The sequence below is a fragment of the Helianthus annuus genome, chromosome 17, assembly GCF_002127325.2.
Source record: "Helianthus annuus cultivar XRQ/B chromosome 17, HanXRQr2.0-SUNRISE, whole genome shotgun sequence".
NCBI classification, from domain to species: Eukaryota; Viridiplantae; Streptophyta; class Magnoliopsida; order Asterales; family Asteraceae; genus Helianthus; species Helianthus annuus.
Window position 1 is genome coordinate 3354391 of NC_035449.2, and position 18238 is coordinate 3372628.

The 18238-nt window shown below is 38.9% G+C and overlaps 2 protein-coding genes across 5 annotated transcripts; one reads left to right on the forward strand and one right to left on the reverse strand.

Annotated features, from left to right (window-relative positions):
• Positions 1 to 2645: 2645 nt before the first annotated feature.
• LOC110925952 (uncharacterized protein DDB_G0283697) lies at positions 2646 to 8621 on the reverse strand. Its single transcript, XM_022169741.2, has 7 exons — positions 8378 to 8621; positions 7717 to 8289; positions 5849 to 6707; positions 4891 to 5333; positions 4034 to 4821; positions 3885 to 3953; positions 2646 to 3206 (listed from the first exon to the last, which is right to left on the reverse strand). The coding sequence occupies exons 2-7, from the start codon at positions 8282 to 8284 to the stop codon at positions 2757 to 2759; spliced, it is 3177 nt and encodes a 1058-aa protein (XP_022025433.1). The 5' UTR covers positions 8285 to 8289; positions 8378 to 8621; the 3' UTR covers positions 2646 to 2756.
• A 328-nt stretch (positions 8622 to 8949) lies between these two features.
• Positions 8950 to 17053, forward strand: LOC110922189. 4 transcript variants are annotated; one of them, XR_002582945.2, is made up of 4 exons: positions 8950 to 9159; positions 9677 to 9744; positions 16308 to 16375; positions 16949 to 17053. XR_002582945.2 is itself a non-coding variant. In XM_022166499.2 (3 exons), the coding sequence occupies exons 1-2, from the start codon at positions 11095 to 11097 to the stop codon at positions 16370 to 16372; spliced, it is 1050 nt and encodes a 349-aa protein (XP_022022191.2). In that variant the 5' UTR covers positions 11086 to 11094; the 3' UTR covers positions 16373 to 16375; positions 16949 to 17053. The 4 variants fall into 4 exon arrangements, 1 of the variants encoding a protein (XP_022022191.2); XR_002582947.2 differs by lacking the exons at positions 16308 to 16375; positions 16949 to 17053 and adding an exon at positions 10318 to 10422 and having other exon boundaries at positions 8956 to 9159; XM_022166499.2 differs by lacking the exons at positions 8950 to 9159; positions 9677 to 9744 and adding an exon at positions 11086 to 12079.
• The last annotated feature ends 1185 nt before the right edge of the window (positions 17054 to 18238 follow it).

An 18238-nucleotide genomic window follows, 5' to 3' on the forward strand; every position in this document is an offset into this window, starting at 1 on the left:
AAAAACTCGCTTGATTTGACTTGATTTGAAACGGAATCGAGCCAGCTCGGCTCGGTTAGAAAGTGAGCCTAGCTCGGCTCTTGCGTGTATACATTTTTTTATATACATTATAATATATCACAAAAAAACTTATTATTATTTGCATGTATTTAGGAGTATAATTTGTTATCTATAGCATATTTGAATGTTGATTACCATGCTATGAACTTAAATTTAGTTGAAATTTAGAACTAATTTTGTGTTGTTGAACTTGATTTTTGCTTGCGAGCTTGTTTTAAACATGTTCTTTTGAACTGGTTATAAATATTTTAGACTATTGAATTCTGAGCGTTGTGTATTAATTTTTCTTTTCAAAATCAAGTTGAGCCGAGCCAGCTCGATTTAAAACCAAGACGAGCTTGAGCTTGGATTTCCAACTCAGTTTCAAATCCGAGCCCAAACTTGTCCTTGCTCGACTCGATTCGGCTCGTGAACAGCCCATCATACAGCTAATTTGGCTTAGCGTTAAATCCTTATCAAGCTAAAATTTTGAGTTTATATTCGACTTGTGTACAACGCATACTCTGGTTGATTTTTATCGAACTATCAAGATGAAAATTTAATTTTAACTTTTACTTATGTACAACATATACTTGCTAATGGCTTAACGAGCTAGCTATGGAGGGAGAATGTTAGACAGGACTATGTATTTTTGCCATTAAAGAAAAGTGCATGTATTTTTAATTTATAAACACGATTCTCAATGTTTACATGTATGTAAATATGTATTTGTTATGTTTATGATGTATAAAAGAATTTGGTTGTATAAAAGTTAATATAGGGTTCTTATTGCAAAACTTGCTATAGTTTAAGGGTTATTCTGCATTTATGGTATAGATAAGGAAGCTATGTTAGCTGTCACCTAATGATTGGGAGCACCTAAGCTTTCGAAGCTCGAACATTTAAAATAGATGTCACCTAATTATTTGTTCCCATGTCTTTATATTTTTTAGGGTTTGATAAAGATTTGGGATAAAAAGATTCTGAGTTTGATTCTTATAAAAGGGGGTTTTTCTCGTATTTATTGGGTTTCTTCCTGAATTGATGTGGTTCCGCTGGTGGCAATGCCTAGTGGAGATATTGATACTCTAGTGGTCCGTCAATGATCCAAATTTATCGTATTTATTGGGTTTCCTCCTGAATTGATGTGGTCCAGCTACGATGCTGATTTTTCATACATAATATTTATTGCCTTGCAATATAAAGCATATAATTTTAACACTTTTATTTTCAAGTTTTTCCCAAAAGTAAACATTGTCACATTTTAAGGTTTCTTTCATTGATTCAGTCTATGCTTTCAAGTTATTCCCAAAAGTATACATTGTTACATTTTAAGGTTTTTTATTTTTTCATCCAATTTCAGTCTATGCTTTCAAGCTATTCCCAAAAGTATACATTGTTACATTTTAAGGTTGTTTTTTTATTGAAATTCAGTCTATGCTATTTCATGATTATACTTAATTTTATTCTTTCAGTTATTACTAAATAATTATATAACTAAATAGTGAAATGCAAAAGAAGAAAGTAAACTAAGTTAACAAACATACCCAATAGTGTTAAAATTATACGCTATCGACCACTATGTATATTCTTACTGTTATTACTTAAAATTAGTTATTAAATTAGCTATGTATTTACATATATGATCAATATAAAATATAAAATATTCCACCGGAAATGGGTATCTGAGTGTGAAGGTTCAATGGTAGACAAAGTTAGGCTTGACGGTATGGGGGCCGTCCCAGTCTCGTCGTGGCCCGGCGCCGCCCAACACACCAATTCCAGAGGCCCAGCGTCGCCGAATTCGTCGAGATAGGGACGATGGAGACGGGGACACAAGGACAAAAATGGTTGCATTCCCTTCTCACACACAAATATACATATACATTTTAGGCCATCTCTTATTTCCTTAGCTCCATCCTCTTTGCCCCATCCTCGCACCCGATCTACTAGGCGCTGACGTGAATAGTCATCCTCCAAGGATGAGCCTCTCCCATACCGTATAGCCTTAGATGCATGTTAAGTATACTATAGTATTCTACATGTATATGTTATGCAAGCTTGACGGAAGTACTATGACATCGACTGTTCTCTATAATGTTTTAAAGTTAAACTTCAAACTCCGTTGGACCGAGAAGCGACATAACGCCATAACTTAATTATGAAGCCAATCCCGATATTAAAAAAAAAAAAAACCAAACCAAACAGACGAAACCAAAACCAAATCATGACTAGACAACACAAGACCAGGCCAAAAACCATCGATAATTGTTTCAGTTTCCCGTAGTTGACTTTTAAAGAAAAACGATTCTGTCTGATCAGTCCGGAACCATAACGAAGCCAACAAACCACACTTTATTAAAGACGTTTATCTTTTAGACTTGATACACCACTTTTTAAAATATATTTTTTTCAATTTATTAATTCGAGTGTATTTGATTGTGATACTCACCGATAAGATATCACCAAAAAAGACCGCAGGATGGCTCCCGGTAGAGCCGCTAGTTGGTGCTGCTGCAGCGCAAAAATGGTCAACGAAGATGCTTAAACTAGCAGCCAGTGAAAAATAACCTGAAAAAGCAAATAGCCAGACTACACTAGCAACATAACAGAAGGGAAGAAGTTTTATTAATCGATGAGCAAGGATAATAAGCTAGAAAAATAGAGACCATGGGGAAGGGACGGCTTTTCAAAAGCACAAATATAAAAGAATTGTCTCAATGTGTACTTTCAGGAGAATGGTGATGTATCCGATTTAGATTTACTGACCCAAATTCAATTGACTCAGTTGGCATCACTGCCACCTCAGCACTTGACACATCATCAGATAACACCACTGAATCACCATTCTTCTCATCATCGGTTGCATCTTCAACCTTACAGGATGATGCTGCAAGACTCTCTTTCACTTCAGCCACTGTTGACTCGGGCACCTCCTCTTGCTTTATTACAACAGCATGATCCACCTCCATACCCGTCGCTTCCTCAGGTTTATTCGGTTGTTCATCATTTTCTTTATTTACTTCCATAGATGTGTCCTCAGCAGCTGCCACCTCATCTGCTGGTTTGGCATCATCGTCTGAACCACCTTTCTCTTTATGAATAACATTTTCTTTATTCACCGGACGAAACTCTTCTTTTTGCTTCTTGTACAGAAACATCGCTTTCTGAAAACCACAAAAACAAAACTACCTCAAATAAACACCACAGCTAACAAGTATAATGGCATTTTCGTCCCTGAGGATTGACTAGTTTTGCGACTTTCGTCCAAAGGTTTGTTTTTCCGCATCTGGATCCAAAAAGTTTGAAATCTTGCCATTTTCATCCAGCTCGTTAACTCCATCCATTTTTATTCGTTAAGTCAGGGGTATTTCCGTCTTTTTTGTTAACTTAAGGGGCAATTCGGTCTTTTTTCACATTATGTAAAAAGACCGAATACCCCTGAAAAAGACTGGATTGCCTTTTAAGTTAACAAAAAGACAGAAATACACCTGACTTAAAGGAGAAAAATGGATGGAGTTAACAAGCCGAATGAAAATGGCAAGATTTCAAACCTTTTGGATCCAGATGCAGAAAAACAAACCTTTGGACGAAAGTCGCAAAACTGGCCAGACCTCACAAACCTCTTATGTTGTTTTTATTCAAAAATTTATAACATTACAGTAATAATATCTTTTCATAATCAAAGTGTTTTAGGATATGAACAAATAAGCGTGTGGGTTGACCATTGACCTGATCCAACACATTTCAACCCATAACAAAAGATACCCTTTACTGACCCCACTATACCCATTCCGTCACCTCTACAAAACATCAAAATGAAGCTGATACTAAAAGAAACAAACCTGAAAAATAGAATCATTTACGGCAGAAAATAGTGAAGCACTGTCGGTAACATTGGCTTCTACACTCTCCTGTTACATATAAAGAAAAAACTTAATTAGTCACCAACAGAAAATATTGCATTATGTATATAAAAAAACTTCATCTTTACCTCGAAATACAAAATCTTGCAGTCAAAGTCAACAGGTTGAGAAAAATCTTCCTGATCCAAGTCCATCATGCTAATGCACTGGTCATACAGCTCGGGTTGAGTAAGATCTTTGGATACATCAACCCTAGAAAGATAAGCTTGAGTGATAATAGAACTATTATCCTCCTTAACAACCTCAGCGATTTTCGGACTGCCACCTGGCTTCTGAGCTTCATGACCGTTTTTATCAAGATTCAAGATCTCGGGCTGGATATGGAGTTGGTTTTGCCCACTCTCGTCAAGCTGATCTGTCGGCCCATATTCATCATTTGGTCTTTGACCCGAATACTCGTCTTTCTGTTGACCCAATTGCCCCTCCATGCTTGATCCAGCATTTTGGTCCCACTCTTGATTATTCAATTGAGATCTACGGTCCCAATCGACCCTACCGTATAAGTGAGATTCATCACCAAATACGTGCAAAGGAGGTGGGACTGATTCGTCCACTTGATTCCGCCAACCGAGTGGTCTACCATGGTCAGGAACGTGATAAGGTAAACCAGGGTTAAGTTTCATTGGCGGTCTACCGAATATTGGTGGTGGGAATTGCTGCATAAGTGGATGAAACATAGGCGGTGGAACATGCTGGAACGGAATGTAACCACCGGTTGCCATCGGGGGAGGCCAATTAGGGACGTTTTTCCAATTACCTTGACTTTGACCTTGACCTTGATATTGACTTTGACCTCTATTCATGTTCGGGTCACCCATCCTCCGGTGCCGATTGTTTGACTTACTTCTCTCATCTTCTGTAAAAACAAAAAACGAGCTATCAGATCCTGTTCTAAAAGGAGATGGTCAAAGAGACATTGAATTACCAGAAAAATGAGAATTTCTTGAGTACGGTGACGAAACCGATAAATTATCGTTATCAACTTGTGATAATTCGTTATTTATGTGTGCGTCGTTCACCAACTCTCGGCTTCCTTTACCATCCTTATAACCATCTTTAGCGCCGCCACTACGAGAGCCCGGGACCGATTCTTCAAGATCGAGATTTTTTCTAGCGTCAGATTTTATCAAACTCCTGCGTTCGATACTTGATGACGGAGATTTATCGACTTGTGGGGAAGAACGTGATTCAGGCCTCATTCGTTTTTCAGCCGGTAAATCACCACCCGTGTAACTATCATCCTTCGAGGTCACTTTCTTATCTGATTGCCCAGGGGCAGAATTGTAATCTCTGCTCGAGTGAGCGTTATATCGACCTCGATCTTCATAAGCATGATCCGGGTACTTGGTTTCGTCTTGCTTCGTAACCCTGAAAAATGTTACACATTCTTTATAATTCAGAAGTCAGGAAATATTTTTTTAGAATAAAAGAGTAAAATGCCATTTCTGTCCCAGAGGTTTAGCCAGTTTTGCGACTTTCATCCAAAGGTTTGTTTTTTCGCATATGGATCCAAAAGGTTTGATACTTGCCATTTTCATCCAGCTTGTTAACTCCATCCAATTTACTACGTTAAGTCAGGGGTATGTTCATCATTTTTGTTAACTTAAAGGGCAATCCGGTCTTTTGAATACTCGTAAATTATGTTAAATGCTTGTACATATAAATGAAAAAGACCAAATTGCCCTTAAGTTAACAAAAAAGACGGAACACGCCTGACTTAATGGAGAAAATCGCATGGAGTTAACCAGCCGGATGGAAATGGCAAGATTTTAAATCTTTTGGATCCAGATGCGGAAAAACAAACCTTTGGACGAAAGTCGCAAAACTGGCCAAATCTCAGGGACAAAAATGGCATTTTACTCTAGAAAAAATAATAAATTTACCGGTGATGATCTCTTGTTGGATAAGAGCTCCCACTAGGGGAACTCCTACGGCGACTATGACTAGTGTTAATTTCCACGTCAGCGTAACGAGAACTGAGTCTTCCTCGTTCAGAAACTGAGTCATCTTTAGCACTTGATCTCTTTTCTAACTCAGATCGTTGTTCTTTCATACTACTACGGGATCTATAATCACTAGATTCATCTTTCTCATTACCTCTTCTCCTATCTTTATCATCTTTATATCTAGCTACACGATCATCATAAACTGGGCTTCCATCTCGATTACTTGTCTTTGTATGACGTGAATCGGTACCCGCGTTATCATCCCTCAAACGTTTGGCTTCGGGTGCATCCCGATACTTGGAATCATGTGTTCTCTTCTCTTCCTTCTGTCTATAGTCTCTATCATCATCTTGCCTGCGTTTCCGGTCCCTGCTTCTTTCATCTTTATCACCGATCTCAATATATTTATCATCTTTATATTTGGTTTCTTTATTACCATCTTCACTATACTTATCTTCACGGTATTTGTCATACTTATCATATTTATCATCCCTATGTTTGTTATATCTTTCACTTTCACCTCGGTGTTTAACGTCCCGATTTTTCCTATCACGTTCACCATCTTCACGGTGTTTTTCGTCCTTTTGGCGGGGTTCTCTAATGTCTCCATATTCTTCATTTTTATGCCGTTCATCTTTAGTACGATCGTTTTTTGAAGACAAACGTCTATCTTCAGTTTCTTTTATGCTATCTTGGTATTTATCTTTGTCACTAGAGGCTTCTCCTCTTCTTCTCATCCTCTTCTCGAGCTCTTTTTCTAACTCGGGGTTTCTTAGCTCTTCTTCTATTGGCCATTCTGATAGAAGATGAAAATAACAGTAAGACATCATATAGTTAGTAGTTTTAGTCATCTTTGATTCCCAATAACTTATAGCTGTATATGATGTTTACTGATCTTGTTAAGAGTGAAGACACACAATGGGGTGCCATATAGACTGAATTTATAGGAGGCCATAAATAAAGAACATTCTAAATAAAGCTTGAATGTGAACAATGATACATATGAATACATAGTATTGAATCTGAAAGCATGTAATGGCAGAAAAATGTTACTTTATTACTGTAGAGCTATCCAGTTGTTTAATGTTACGTGATTATTCTTGTTACTTAAGTCCTAGATAGACTCACAAAAGGCATAGAATCAACATGGTAACATGGTATAAGCTTCAGCTGGTGACACTTAAGTTATAGATGAAGATAGGTGGTGTGTAAATGTGAAGGTGGAGGCTTAGTAAGACCCCTTAAAACCTAAAAGTTGGTGGTTAAGAGAAACTATATTGACCACATGGAATTAAGCTCTAGTGTGTTAATAGGAAAAGTCAAAATGTGGTAAATATACACAGACAAATAGTTAGTAAATGTTTCTGCAACATTGCTTATGAGCTATATGACATGAAAGCATGGGAGAGAGTGCGAGACTAATAACGATCCTAATATCCTATCCATAGGATAGTGCAGCATTCATGAATCTGAAACAAGAATTGTGCATTTTTGACACCAGTTAAACGTTATAGGAAACACAGTTATACATTACAGGAAACGCTGTCGGGCACCATAATTACAACACAACGATGAAAAACTACTAAATGATGGTATAATATTATGGTCCATTTCTACTTATTTCACTGCACATAGAACTACCAGTGACTATATCATGTTTGCAGCTATAATAATTCATTTCGCGAGTTTTCAGCAAAGGCAATTTACAGATGCACAATGCACATATCAATATTATACCGAACCTTTTTATATGTTTCCTACTATGCAATACTTCACAAACATACCAAAACAACAACGTTTCTTACCAGTAACTTCCTTTCCTCTTTTGCCCGATTGATTCTCACCTTTCGCCGACGCCTCAACGCCGACCTTATCAGAGTGACCTTTCCTTCCCCTATCCGAACCGCGCTCCTTCTCCTTCTCCTTCGATTCCTTATGCTCCTTATACAAACCACTCTCTTTCCTCACAGACTCTTTCTCAGACTTCCTCTTCTCCCCTCTACTATCCTTCTCCGATACCGCTAAACTCGCACTCCCGCTATCCGAATCGTGTCTCCTACTACTCTTGCTCTTCAATTCACCGACAACTTTCGATAAATCCTTCGACTTAATTACCTCCTTATCCTTATTCTCTATACTTACAGCTAATCCTTTATCATCACTACTCCCTCCATTCCACCTATCACTACTTCCACCATTAACCAGATCCTTAACGTGCTTCACACGTTCTCCAGAAACTGAACAATCCTTACCGCCATTACTACTCTTATTATCCTTCGTTCTAACATCCTCATCGGAACCGGAATACTCTCTCGCTTCCTTCGAACTATGCTTGCTTTGCTTGTGCGATTTGCTTCTCGAACTTCTCGGCATAATAACTGAACGTAACAAACGGTTATAACTTATAACAACGGCTGCAAAAATTCGAATTTCAAAACCCTAACTTCGTGCGCGAAATTGACGTACGTGTTTCCGTGTTCGTCAGTTTAGAAATGGAAACCCTAATTGGTGGAATATGAAGTGGTGAATCTGGACCGTTGGTGACGAATTTGTTGAATCTGATCGGAGGAGAAATCGACGGCGATGTGCAGAGGGGGCGGAGGAACAACAATGCGATTGGAATCTGGAAATTTTTAGAGAGAGAAAGGGGGAGTTTTGTTATGTTGCAATTTTGAAGTGAACGAATGGTGTTTGATGTAAACTCGATAATTAGCGATGAATGGACGAAAATGCCCTTTATACAACTATTAATGATTGTTGTAATGATGATGATTTATCTACGTATTAGGGGGAGGGGGCGGTCCGTTATGGACTCCCCATCACTCGTTGATGTATCACTAACATCGCCGCCACCACCCATATCACGAGTGATAGTTTTGACACTGTAACACCCCAAAAATATAAAACTTTATGTTAAAGCTATAAATTATTAATAAACGGGAATTTACTAACTAGGAACCTTTAACCTAGTTAGTTGATAGACTAGAAATAACTCATAAAGGTTAAAACCCATTAAATAAAGTGTGGAACAAAGTTGAGGGGCTGAAATTGTCAAAAACTAAAATCTAATTACCATTAGTAACCAAACACTCCAAATTTTGGAGTGTTGGTCGATCAGAGCAGAAGAAGGGGGCGACACCCCATTCCAAAACCCTAAACTCTCAAAAACCTCAAATTGAAAGCCCAAATCTGCTCTAAAACGAAATCTAAACATAGATTAGTGATCCTCATCACGAAAGGATTCTAAGGTATGTAAAAACTTGTGTTAATTTCTTGTTTGAATTTCTCATGATGTTATGAAATCTGGAAAATTGTTGATGCATGAGTGTTATTTGGTTAATTTAGAATCAACTTGGTGTTTAGAAGTTAAATTCAACCAATTACATGTGAAATCATGACTAAATTCAGAAAACTCCATGAACACCTTGAAGGTGGGTTGTGGGTTTTACAAGGTGATGATGATTTCTAGGGTTCTTAGAGGTTAATCTAGTAAAATTGACCTTAGAAGATAGTTTCAGGAAAGAGGTGATGTTTACATGATATGTGATAGCTTAATTGAAGTTAAGTTGGCTAATTAGCAACTTATAAACATGAAAACAAATGAAATAGAAATTCTGCCTCCATAATGTTCGATGAAATGCCTCAAAGAAGGTTTTAAAAGAAAACTGAATTGTAAAGTTTAAACGCATAAATACGAAGTATCACGAACGTGCGTTATGTGAGTAAAACATGGAGTTCTAAACATAAAGTGCTTGAACTCTTTAGGAAAAGAAGCCGGGGCATCTAGTGGACAAACCGGTGTGGACGCTCGTTTGAAGGGCTCGCTTTGAAAGGTATGTAACATGCCTCGTTACATTATGTAAATATAGATCGTTGTAGTTGTTTATCAAGTTTCTAGTTAAATTGAATATTAGCATGAATGACGAATCTTAGCTCGTTGGTAGTTGCCATGAAGGAAGGAAATTCCGTAGGCAAGCCAAACGGGTCAAACAATCAAGTAAACATGATCTATATTCCGAACATGATAATTGATGTATGTAGTGGCTATAGTATGGTGTACTAGAAACATTAGACCTTTACTACATTGATAATGCAGGATGTTGAAATCCGAAAGTTGAAATTTTGGTTGAAATGCTCAAACCAAACAAAACCATGAATTCCCAGGTGCTACCGTAAATTACGGTGTCACCGTAATTTACGGTAGAGGGTTTTGATTTACGGAGGTTCTCTCCTGTGTTACGGTGCAACCAGAAATTTCCAGCACTTACCGTAATTTACGGTGGTACCGTAAATTACGGTGGAGCCTGGAACACTTTTATTTTCCTATTCTTTTAATGGGGAGTTTAGTCTTTAAACCTTATCATTCTTAAATATCAAGAGCTAACGATCTAATTGTTGATTCTTAGGTGATTAGAAGTCAAGGATGGCGATCAAGCGACAAGATGAATGAACCGAACACTCCATTTCGAAGCTTCCGCTATGTTAAACTTGTTAAACAGTGTTTCTTTTGTTGTAATTAAAGTCTTAAACAACAATATTATGTTCTACTTTTGTTCTTAGTAGGCTAACTAGTAAAGTTTTGAAACTTATGTAAATTATAATGGCTTTTGGTATAAAATAGATATTAAATCCTAGTATAAAAATAAGGGTGTAACAAGTTGGTAATCAGAGCCTCGGTTGTCAATAAGTGTTCGGTTCAAGCTTGATCGACCATCCGGTAAGAACTAATTTCAGTTAATAAACTTTATGTTATGTAAAGAATGAGAAATGAACTCACATGCATGAAATGAGCAAGTAAGCTCAATTAACAGCAAGAACAATCAAGTCAAGTCGTGAACTTGATTGAATTAACAGCAAGAACAATCAAGTCAAGTTGTGAACTTGATTGAATCAACAGCAAGAACGATCAAATCAAGTTGTGAACTTGATTGAATCAACAGCAAGAATGACTAAATCAAGTTATGAACTTGATAGAATCAAACAAGAACAGCATGTGTTATAAATGGAATGTTTTAACAACTTGTGTAAACATTTCAGAAACGAAGATGGCTGATAAAGGTAACGATGATGCGGTGCCAAGAGTCACCGAACAAGTCAGGGAGGCGATTGCCGAAGAGGTTGGAAAGGCAATCGAAAACAGTCTGGCAGGCTTCATTGATAGAATTCAAAACACAGTTCTATCAATGGTAGAAGATAGAATCAAGAAATTAGAAGACGACTCAAAACTTGAAAAGGAAAAACATGGAGGGAGAAAACCTTGCTCATACAAGGAATTCATGGCTTGCAAACCACCGGTATACAATGGGGAGGTTGACCCAATAGTGTGCCAAAGATGGCTAAGTGATATCGAAGGGGTATTCGAGAGAACCCATTGTGATGTAAATGACTATGTGGCCTATGGTACGGGTCAACTAAGAAATCAAGCAAAAGATTGGTGGGATAACAAGAAGAGAGAGATCGGTGCTGAGGCTGTTAAGATCATGACTTGGGATGAATTCAAGACGCCATTTCTGAAGCATCATAGCCCCAAAGCGGTTATGAATAAAATCAAGCAAGAATTCATGCAGCTCAGGCACAAAAACGAGACCATAGACAAGATCACGGCAACGTTTATGGATAAAATGAAGTTTTGTGATGATCTTGTAACAAACGAAGAACAAAGGATATATTATTATCATAACATGTTGAGTGCCGAGTATAGAGAGTTTATCACCCCTTCCAAATACGAGACCCTTACCGAGATTATAAATGCTGCTCGGGAAAGGGAAATAGAGCTGAAAAAGAGTATCGAAAGGGGTGAACGGAGGGCACCTGATGTAAATCCCAGCCCTACCAAAAAGGCACGAACAAGTGAGAGCTCAAAGAAGTCTGATACGAAAGGCGGGTCACCGGGTTGCAAAATTTGCGGGAAGGGCCATAAAGGCGAATGTCATTACAAGGATAAGCCTTGTCCTATATGCAAGAAAACGGGACATATAGCCTTATCATGCCCGGAGAAGGTAACGGTTTGTTACAATTGTTACCGAACGGGTCATAAGAAAGCAGAGTGCCCGGAGTTGGTTGAAAATAAGGGTGGGCAGGAACAGAAAGGTGAAGCCCCCAAAGCAAAGGCGAGGTCTTTTCAACTAACAGCCGCTGAAGCAAAGATTGAACCTGACGTGGTCTCAGGTATATTTACTGTAAACTCGATTCCTGCACGTGTGTTATTTGATACGGGTGCGAATAAATCCTTTGTTTCATATGGATTTATTCGACATCCTTCATTTATTCTAACTAAATTACCTGTGCCCTTAGAAGTAGAGATAGGTAATAATAAAAGTTTTATTGTTTGCGATGTATGTGAAAATTGCAAACTGAGCATTGACGATGAAGAATATTTGATAAATCTAATCCCGATGTCAATGGGAGAATTTCAAGTCGTCGTTGGGATGGATTGGCTATCTCGACACCACGCAAAAGTCGTGTGTTTCCGTAAAGAGATAAGACTGACATCTCCGAGCGGGAAACACGTCACCATCTATGGTGAAAAAGGAGGCAATCCCATTGTATGCTCAATGTTGAAAGCTCACAAGCTAATGAAGCAAGGATGCAAAGCATTTATGATATACGCAAATGAACCCGAAAAAGAATCACGAAAGATTGGAGATGTACCGGTAGTACGAGATTATGAAGATGTTTTTCCGGAAGATTTGCCGGGAATACCGCCCGAACGGGAAGTAGAGTTCGGGATCGAATTGATTCCGGGCGCGAAACCCGTAGCAAAAGCCCCGTATCGACTTGCGCCGTCAGAATTGCAAGAATTGATGTCCCAAATCCAAGACCTGCTTGACAAGGGATTCATAAGGCCGAGTGTGTCTCCTTGGGGCGCACCGGTATTGTTCGTGAGAAAGAAAGACGGGAGTATGCGCATGTGTATCGATTACCGGGAGTTAAACAAACTCACGGTAAAGAATCGATACCCGCTCCCGAGAATAGACGATTTATTCGACCAACTACAAGGTGCGAATTGGTTTTCCAAAATTGACCTTAGATCGGGGTATCACCAATTAAGGGTCAAAGAAGAAGATGTGCCGAAGACGGCTTTCCGCACGAGATACGGACATTACGAATTCCTTGTGATGTCATTCGGACTAACAAACGCGCCCGCGGCTTTCATGGACCTCATGAACCGGGTTTGCAAACCGATGCTGGATAAGTCGGTCATCATGTTTATCGATGACATATTGGTATATTCGAAAAGTGAAGCTGAACACGCACATCACCTACAAGAAGTGTTAGAGGCCCTTAGACGAGAGAAGCTATACGCAAAATTCTCTAAATGTGCCTTTTGGTTACGAGAGGTACAATTTCTTGGCCACATTATAAGTGCTGACGGAGTACTGGTGGATCCGTCAAAGATTGAGGCGGTGTCAAAATGGAATTCCCCAAAGAACCCTTCTGAAATTAGAAGCTTTTTGGGACTTGCGGGATACTATAGGAGATTTATTCAAGACTTCTCCAAGATCGCGTCGCCACTAACCAAGCTGACCCGAAAGACAGAAAGATTCATCTGGGGCGTTGAACAAGAGAAAGCGTTTCAAACGTTAAAAGAAAAATTAACTCAAGCTCCGGTACTAACACTACCGGACGGGGTTGAAGACATGGAGGTTTATTTGGATGCTTCACTATCGGGACTCGGATGTGTATTGATGCAACGGGGCAAGGTTATAGCCTATGCCTCGAGGCAATTAAAGGTACACGAACAGAAATATCCTACGCACGACCTCGAGTTGGCGGCGGTAGTGTTTGCATTAAAAATATGGAGGCACTACTTGTACGGAGTAAAGTGCACCATATTCACAGACCACAAGAGTTTGAAATACTTCTTCGATCAGAAGGAGTTGAATATGCGACAAAGGAGGTGGCTAGAAACGGTGAAGGATTACGATTGTGAAATACGATATCACCCGGGAAAGGCTAATGTAGTGGCCGATGCGCTGAGCCGTAAATCGGATTATACCCCAATACGGGTACGATCAATGCAACTGGTTGTGACTTCGAGCTTGCTTGAACAAATTCGAGAAGCACAAGATGAAGCAGTAAAGACAGAAAACTGGAAAAAGGAAAGAATTATCGGCCAAGTTAAGGACCTAGAGGTGGGCAGTCACGGCCTGAAGACTCGCTTTAATAGAATCTGGGTCCCTAACACATGTGGGGTTAAAAAGCTTCTACTCGATGAAGCTCATAAATCCCGTTATTCCATTCACCCGGGAGCGACCAAGATGTATCACGACTTGAAGCAAAACTATTGGTGGCCCGGAATGAAGCGGGATACGGTGAAGTACGTGGAGAAGTGTTTGACGTGCCTACAAGTCAAGGCTGAACACCAAAAACCATATGGTAAACTTCAACCGTTAGAAATTCCGGTTTGGAAATGGGAGCAAATTACGATGGACCTATTGACCAAACTGCCTAAAACAAGTCGTGGTTTTGATGCTATTTGGGTAGTAGTGGATAGGTTAACCAAAAGCGCTCACTTTATTCCCATTCGTGAGACTTATACTTCAGAGAAAATGTCGGAGGTTTACACCAACGAGATCATAGCAAGACATGGAGTACCGATATCCATTGTGTCAGACAGAGATACCCGGTTTACTTCAAAATTCTGGCGTGAATTCCAAGAACAGATGGGAACTAAATTGTTCCTTAGCACTGCTTACCATCCACAAACGGATGGGCAGAGCGAAAGAACGATACAGACATTGGGTGATATGCTACGGGCTTGCATTATCGACTTTGGGGGTAGTTGGGATGTTCATTTACCTTTGGTCGAATTCGCATATAACAATAGCTATCACGCGAGCATTAAAATGGCCCCGTATGAGCTATTATATGGCAGAAAGTGTCGGACCCCGGTTTGTTGGGGAGAAGTGGGTCCGCGGGGGCTAGCGCCAACCGATATAATCCGAGCTACAAACGCTAAAATTGATATAGTTCGGGCACACTTGAAAGCGGCTCAAGACCGGCAAAAGGCATACGCAGATAAAAGAAAAAGGCCAATTGAGTTTCAGGTTGGCGATATGGTCATGCTAAAGGTTTCCCCATGGAAGGGTATCATCAGATTCAGAAAAAGGGGGAAGTTAAGCCCGAGATTTATTGGGCCATTTAGAATCACTGAACGGGTCGGTAAAGTGGCTTATCGACTTGAATTACCTGAAGAGTTGAGTGGAATTCATAGCACATTCCACGTATCACATCTTCGAAAATGTTTGGCCGACGAAACTGCTCGTGTCCACTACGATGACATCGAGGTGGATAACAGCCTCAACTATGCGGTAAAACCAATTGCGATTTTAGATCGTAAGGAGAAAAGTTTGAGGAACAAGATAATAAGTCAAGTCAAAGTCAAATGGGAGCACAGAAAAGGGTCAGACACTACATGGGAGTCCGAGGAAGAAATGCGGCGACTCCACCCTACATTATTTGGTATGTAATTCGGTTTCGGGGACGAAACCCTTTTTAAGGGGGGTGGACTTGTAACACCCCAAAAATATAAAACTTTATGTTAAAGCTATAAATTATTAATAAACGGGAATTTACTAACTAGGAACCTTTAACCTAGTTAGTTGATAGACTAGAAATAACTCATAAAGGTTAAAACCCATTAAATAAAGTGTGGAACAAAGTTGAGGGGCTGAAATTGTCAAAAACTAAAATCTAATTACCATTAGTAACCAAACACTCCAAATTTTGGAGTGTTGGTCGATCAGAGCAGAAGAAGGGGGCGACACCCCATTCCAAAACCCTAAACTCTCAAAAACCTCAAATTGAAAGCCCAAATCTGCTCTAAAACGAAATCTAAACATAGATTAGTGATCCTCATCACGAAAGGATTCTAAGGTATGTAAAAACTTGTGTTAATTTCTTGTTTGAATTTCTCATGATGTTATGAAATCTGGAAAATTGTTGATGCATGAGTGTTATTTGGTTAATTTAGAATCAACTTGGTGTTTAGAAGTTAAATTCAACCAATTACATGTGAAATCATGACTAAATTCAGAAAACTCCATGAACACCTTGAAGGTGGGTTGTGGGTTTTACAAGGTGATGATGATTTCTAGGGTTCTTAGAGGTTAATCTAGTAAAATTGACCTTAGAAGATAGTTTCAGGAAAGAGGTGATGTTTACATGATATGTGATAGCTTAATTGAAGTTAAGTTGGCTAATTAGCAACTTATAAACATGAAAACAAATGAAATAGAAATTCTGCCTCCATAATGTTCGATGAAATGCCTCAAAGAAGGTTTTAAAAGAAAACTGAATTGTAAAGTTTAAACGCATAAATACGAAGTATCACGAACGTGCGTTATGTGAGTAAAACATGGAGTTCTAAACATAAAGTGCTTGAACTCTTTAGGAAAAGAAGCCGGGGCATCTAGTGGACAAACCGGTGTGGACGCTCGTTTGAAGGGCTCGCTTTGAAAGGTATGTAACATGCCTCGTTACATTATGTAAATATAGATCGTTGTAGTTGTTTATCAAGTTTCTAGTTAAATTGAATATTAGCATGAATGACGAATCTTAGCTCGTTGGTAGTTGCCATGAAGGAAGGAAATTCCGTAGGCAAGCCAAACGGGTCAAACAATCAAGTAAACATGATCTATATTCCGAACATGATAATTGATGTATGTAGTGGCTATAGTATGGTGTACTAGAAACATTAGACCTTTACTACATTGATAATGCAGGATGTTGAAATCCGAAAGTTGAAATTTTGGTTGAAATGCTCAAACCAAACAAAACCATGAATTCCCAGGTGCTACCGTAAATTACGGTGTCACCGTAATTTACGGTAGAGGGTTTTGATTTACGGAGGTTCTCTCCTGTGTTACGGTGCAACCAGAAATTTCCAGCACTTACCGTAATTTACGGTGGTACCGTAAATTACGGTGGAGCCTGGAACACTTTTATTTTCCTATTCTTTTAATGGGGAGTTTAGTCTTTAAACCTTATCATTCTTAAATATCAAGAGCTAACGATCTAATTGTTGATTCTTAGGTGATTAGAAGTCAAGGATGGCGATCAAGCGACAAGATGAATGAACCGAACACTCCATTTCGAAGCTTCCGCTATGTTAAACTTGTTAAACAGTGTTTCTTTTGTTGTAATTAAAGTCTTAAACAACAATATTATGTTCTACTTTTGTTCTTAGTAGGCTAACTAGTAAAGTTTTGAAACTTATGTAAATTATAATGGCTTTTGGTATAAAATAGATATTAAATCCTAGTATAAAAATAAGGGTATAACAGACACATTGATATTATCACGCGTTGAACATATTGATGAATGAATGTGTATGACTTGTACATTGTGTATTAAGACTTGTACATTGGAATCTCATCACTAGTGATACCACCCCCACTACAATTCAATCACTAGTGATAGAATATTGGGTGATGACATGGCATGAGTTGATTGGATATTAGGAATAATAGAATTCTATCACTAGTGACTACCCCCCTCCCCTTAGAAGATGGTGGCGATGTGTTATAAGTTGATATGGAGCCATGGAGGTGAGGCCTGAGGGTGAAGGTTGGGGATGGTGGGGAACATTACGCCTCTTGGAGGGAATGCATCCTTCTTTCACCGTCTTCTGAAATTTTAACTCATAAGCCATAGCCTAATATGGGATTGACTTATTACTCTACTGGGGGTTCCTTGTCCAAGTCGATAACTTATACGATTATCATGATCTTAGAGTGGTCTTGAGCACATTGATACTCGTGATATGCCTGAAGGATATTTTTATATGAGAAAACCTTATAGTCTTCTAACAAGGTTGCCCGATTGTCGATTCAAAGCCCAACGAGAATAAGGGTGAAGAAAGCGAGTTTATCATCATCGTTTAGAATGCACTAATTTATCTTTTGGACGTTAAAATGAAAAGGGTTTGAAGGTTCTCTTTATCTTGAGTTATGTAAATTTGACATCACCAAATGACGTGGAAAGACGTGTATATTATGTACCCCTCCCAACTAAAGCGAAGGGTTAAAAAAACATGAGTCTAGTGCAACTTCCAAACAAAACTCACCATATTATTGAAGTATCCACAACTCTATTTCTTACAAACCTCCGTCTCATTATCAGTGGCGAACCCAAGAACTATTTTATGGGGGTGCAAACAATAGGTTTAACCAAATCTTCATGGGTGCGATCGAGATTTTGCCCTATAAAATACACTAAAATTCATTTTTCAAGGGGTGCGCTGCCCACCCAACTCTCTACCCAGGTCCACCTCTGCTCATCATGCCATATTAAATTTCGAACCTTTCTTTAGAAACCTTTATT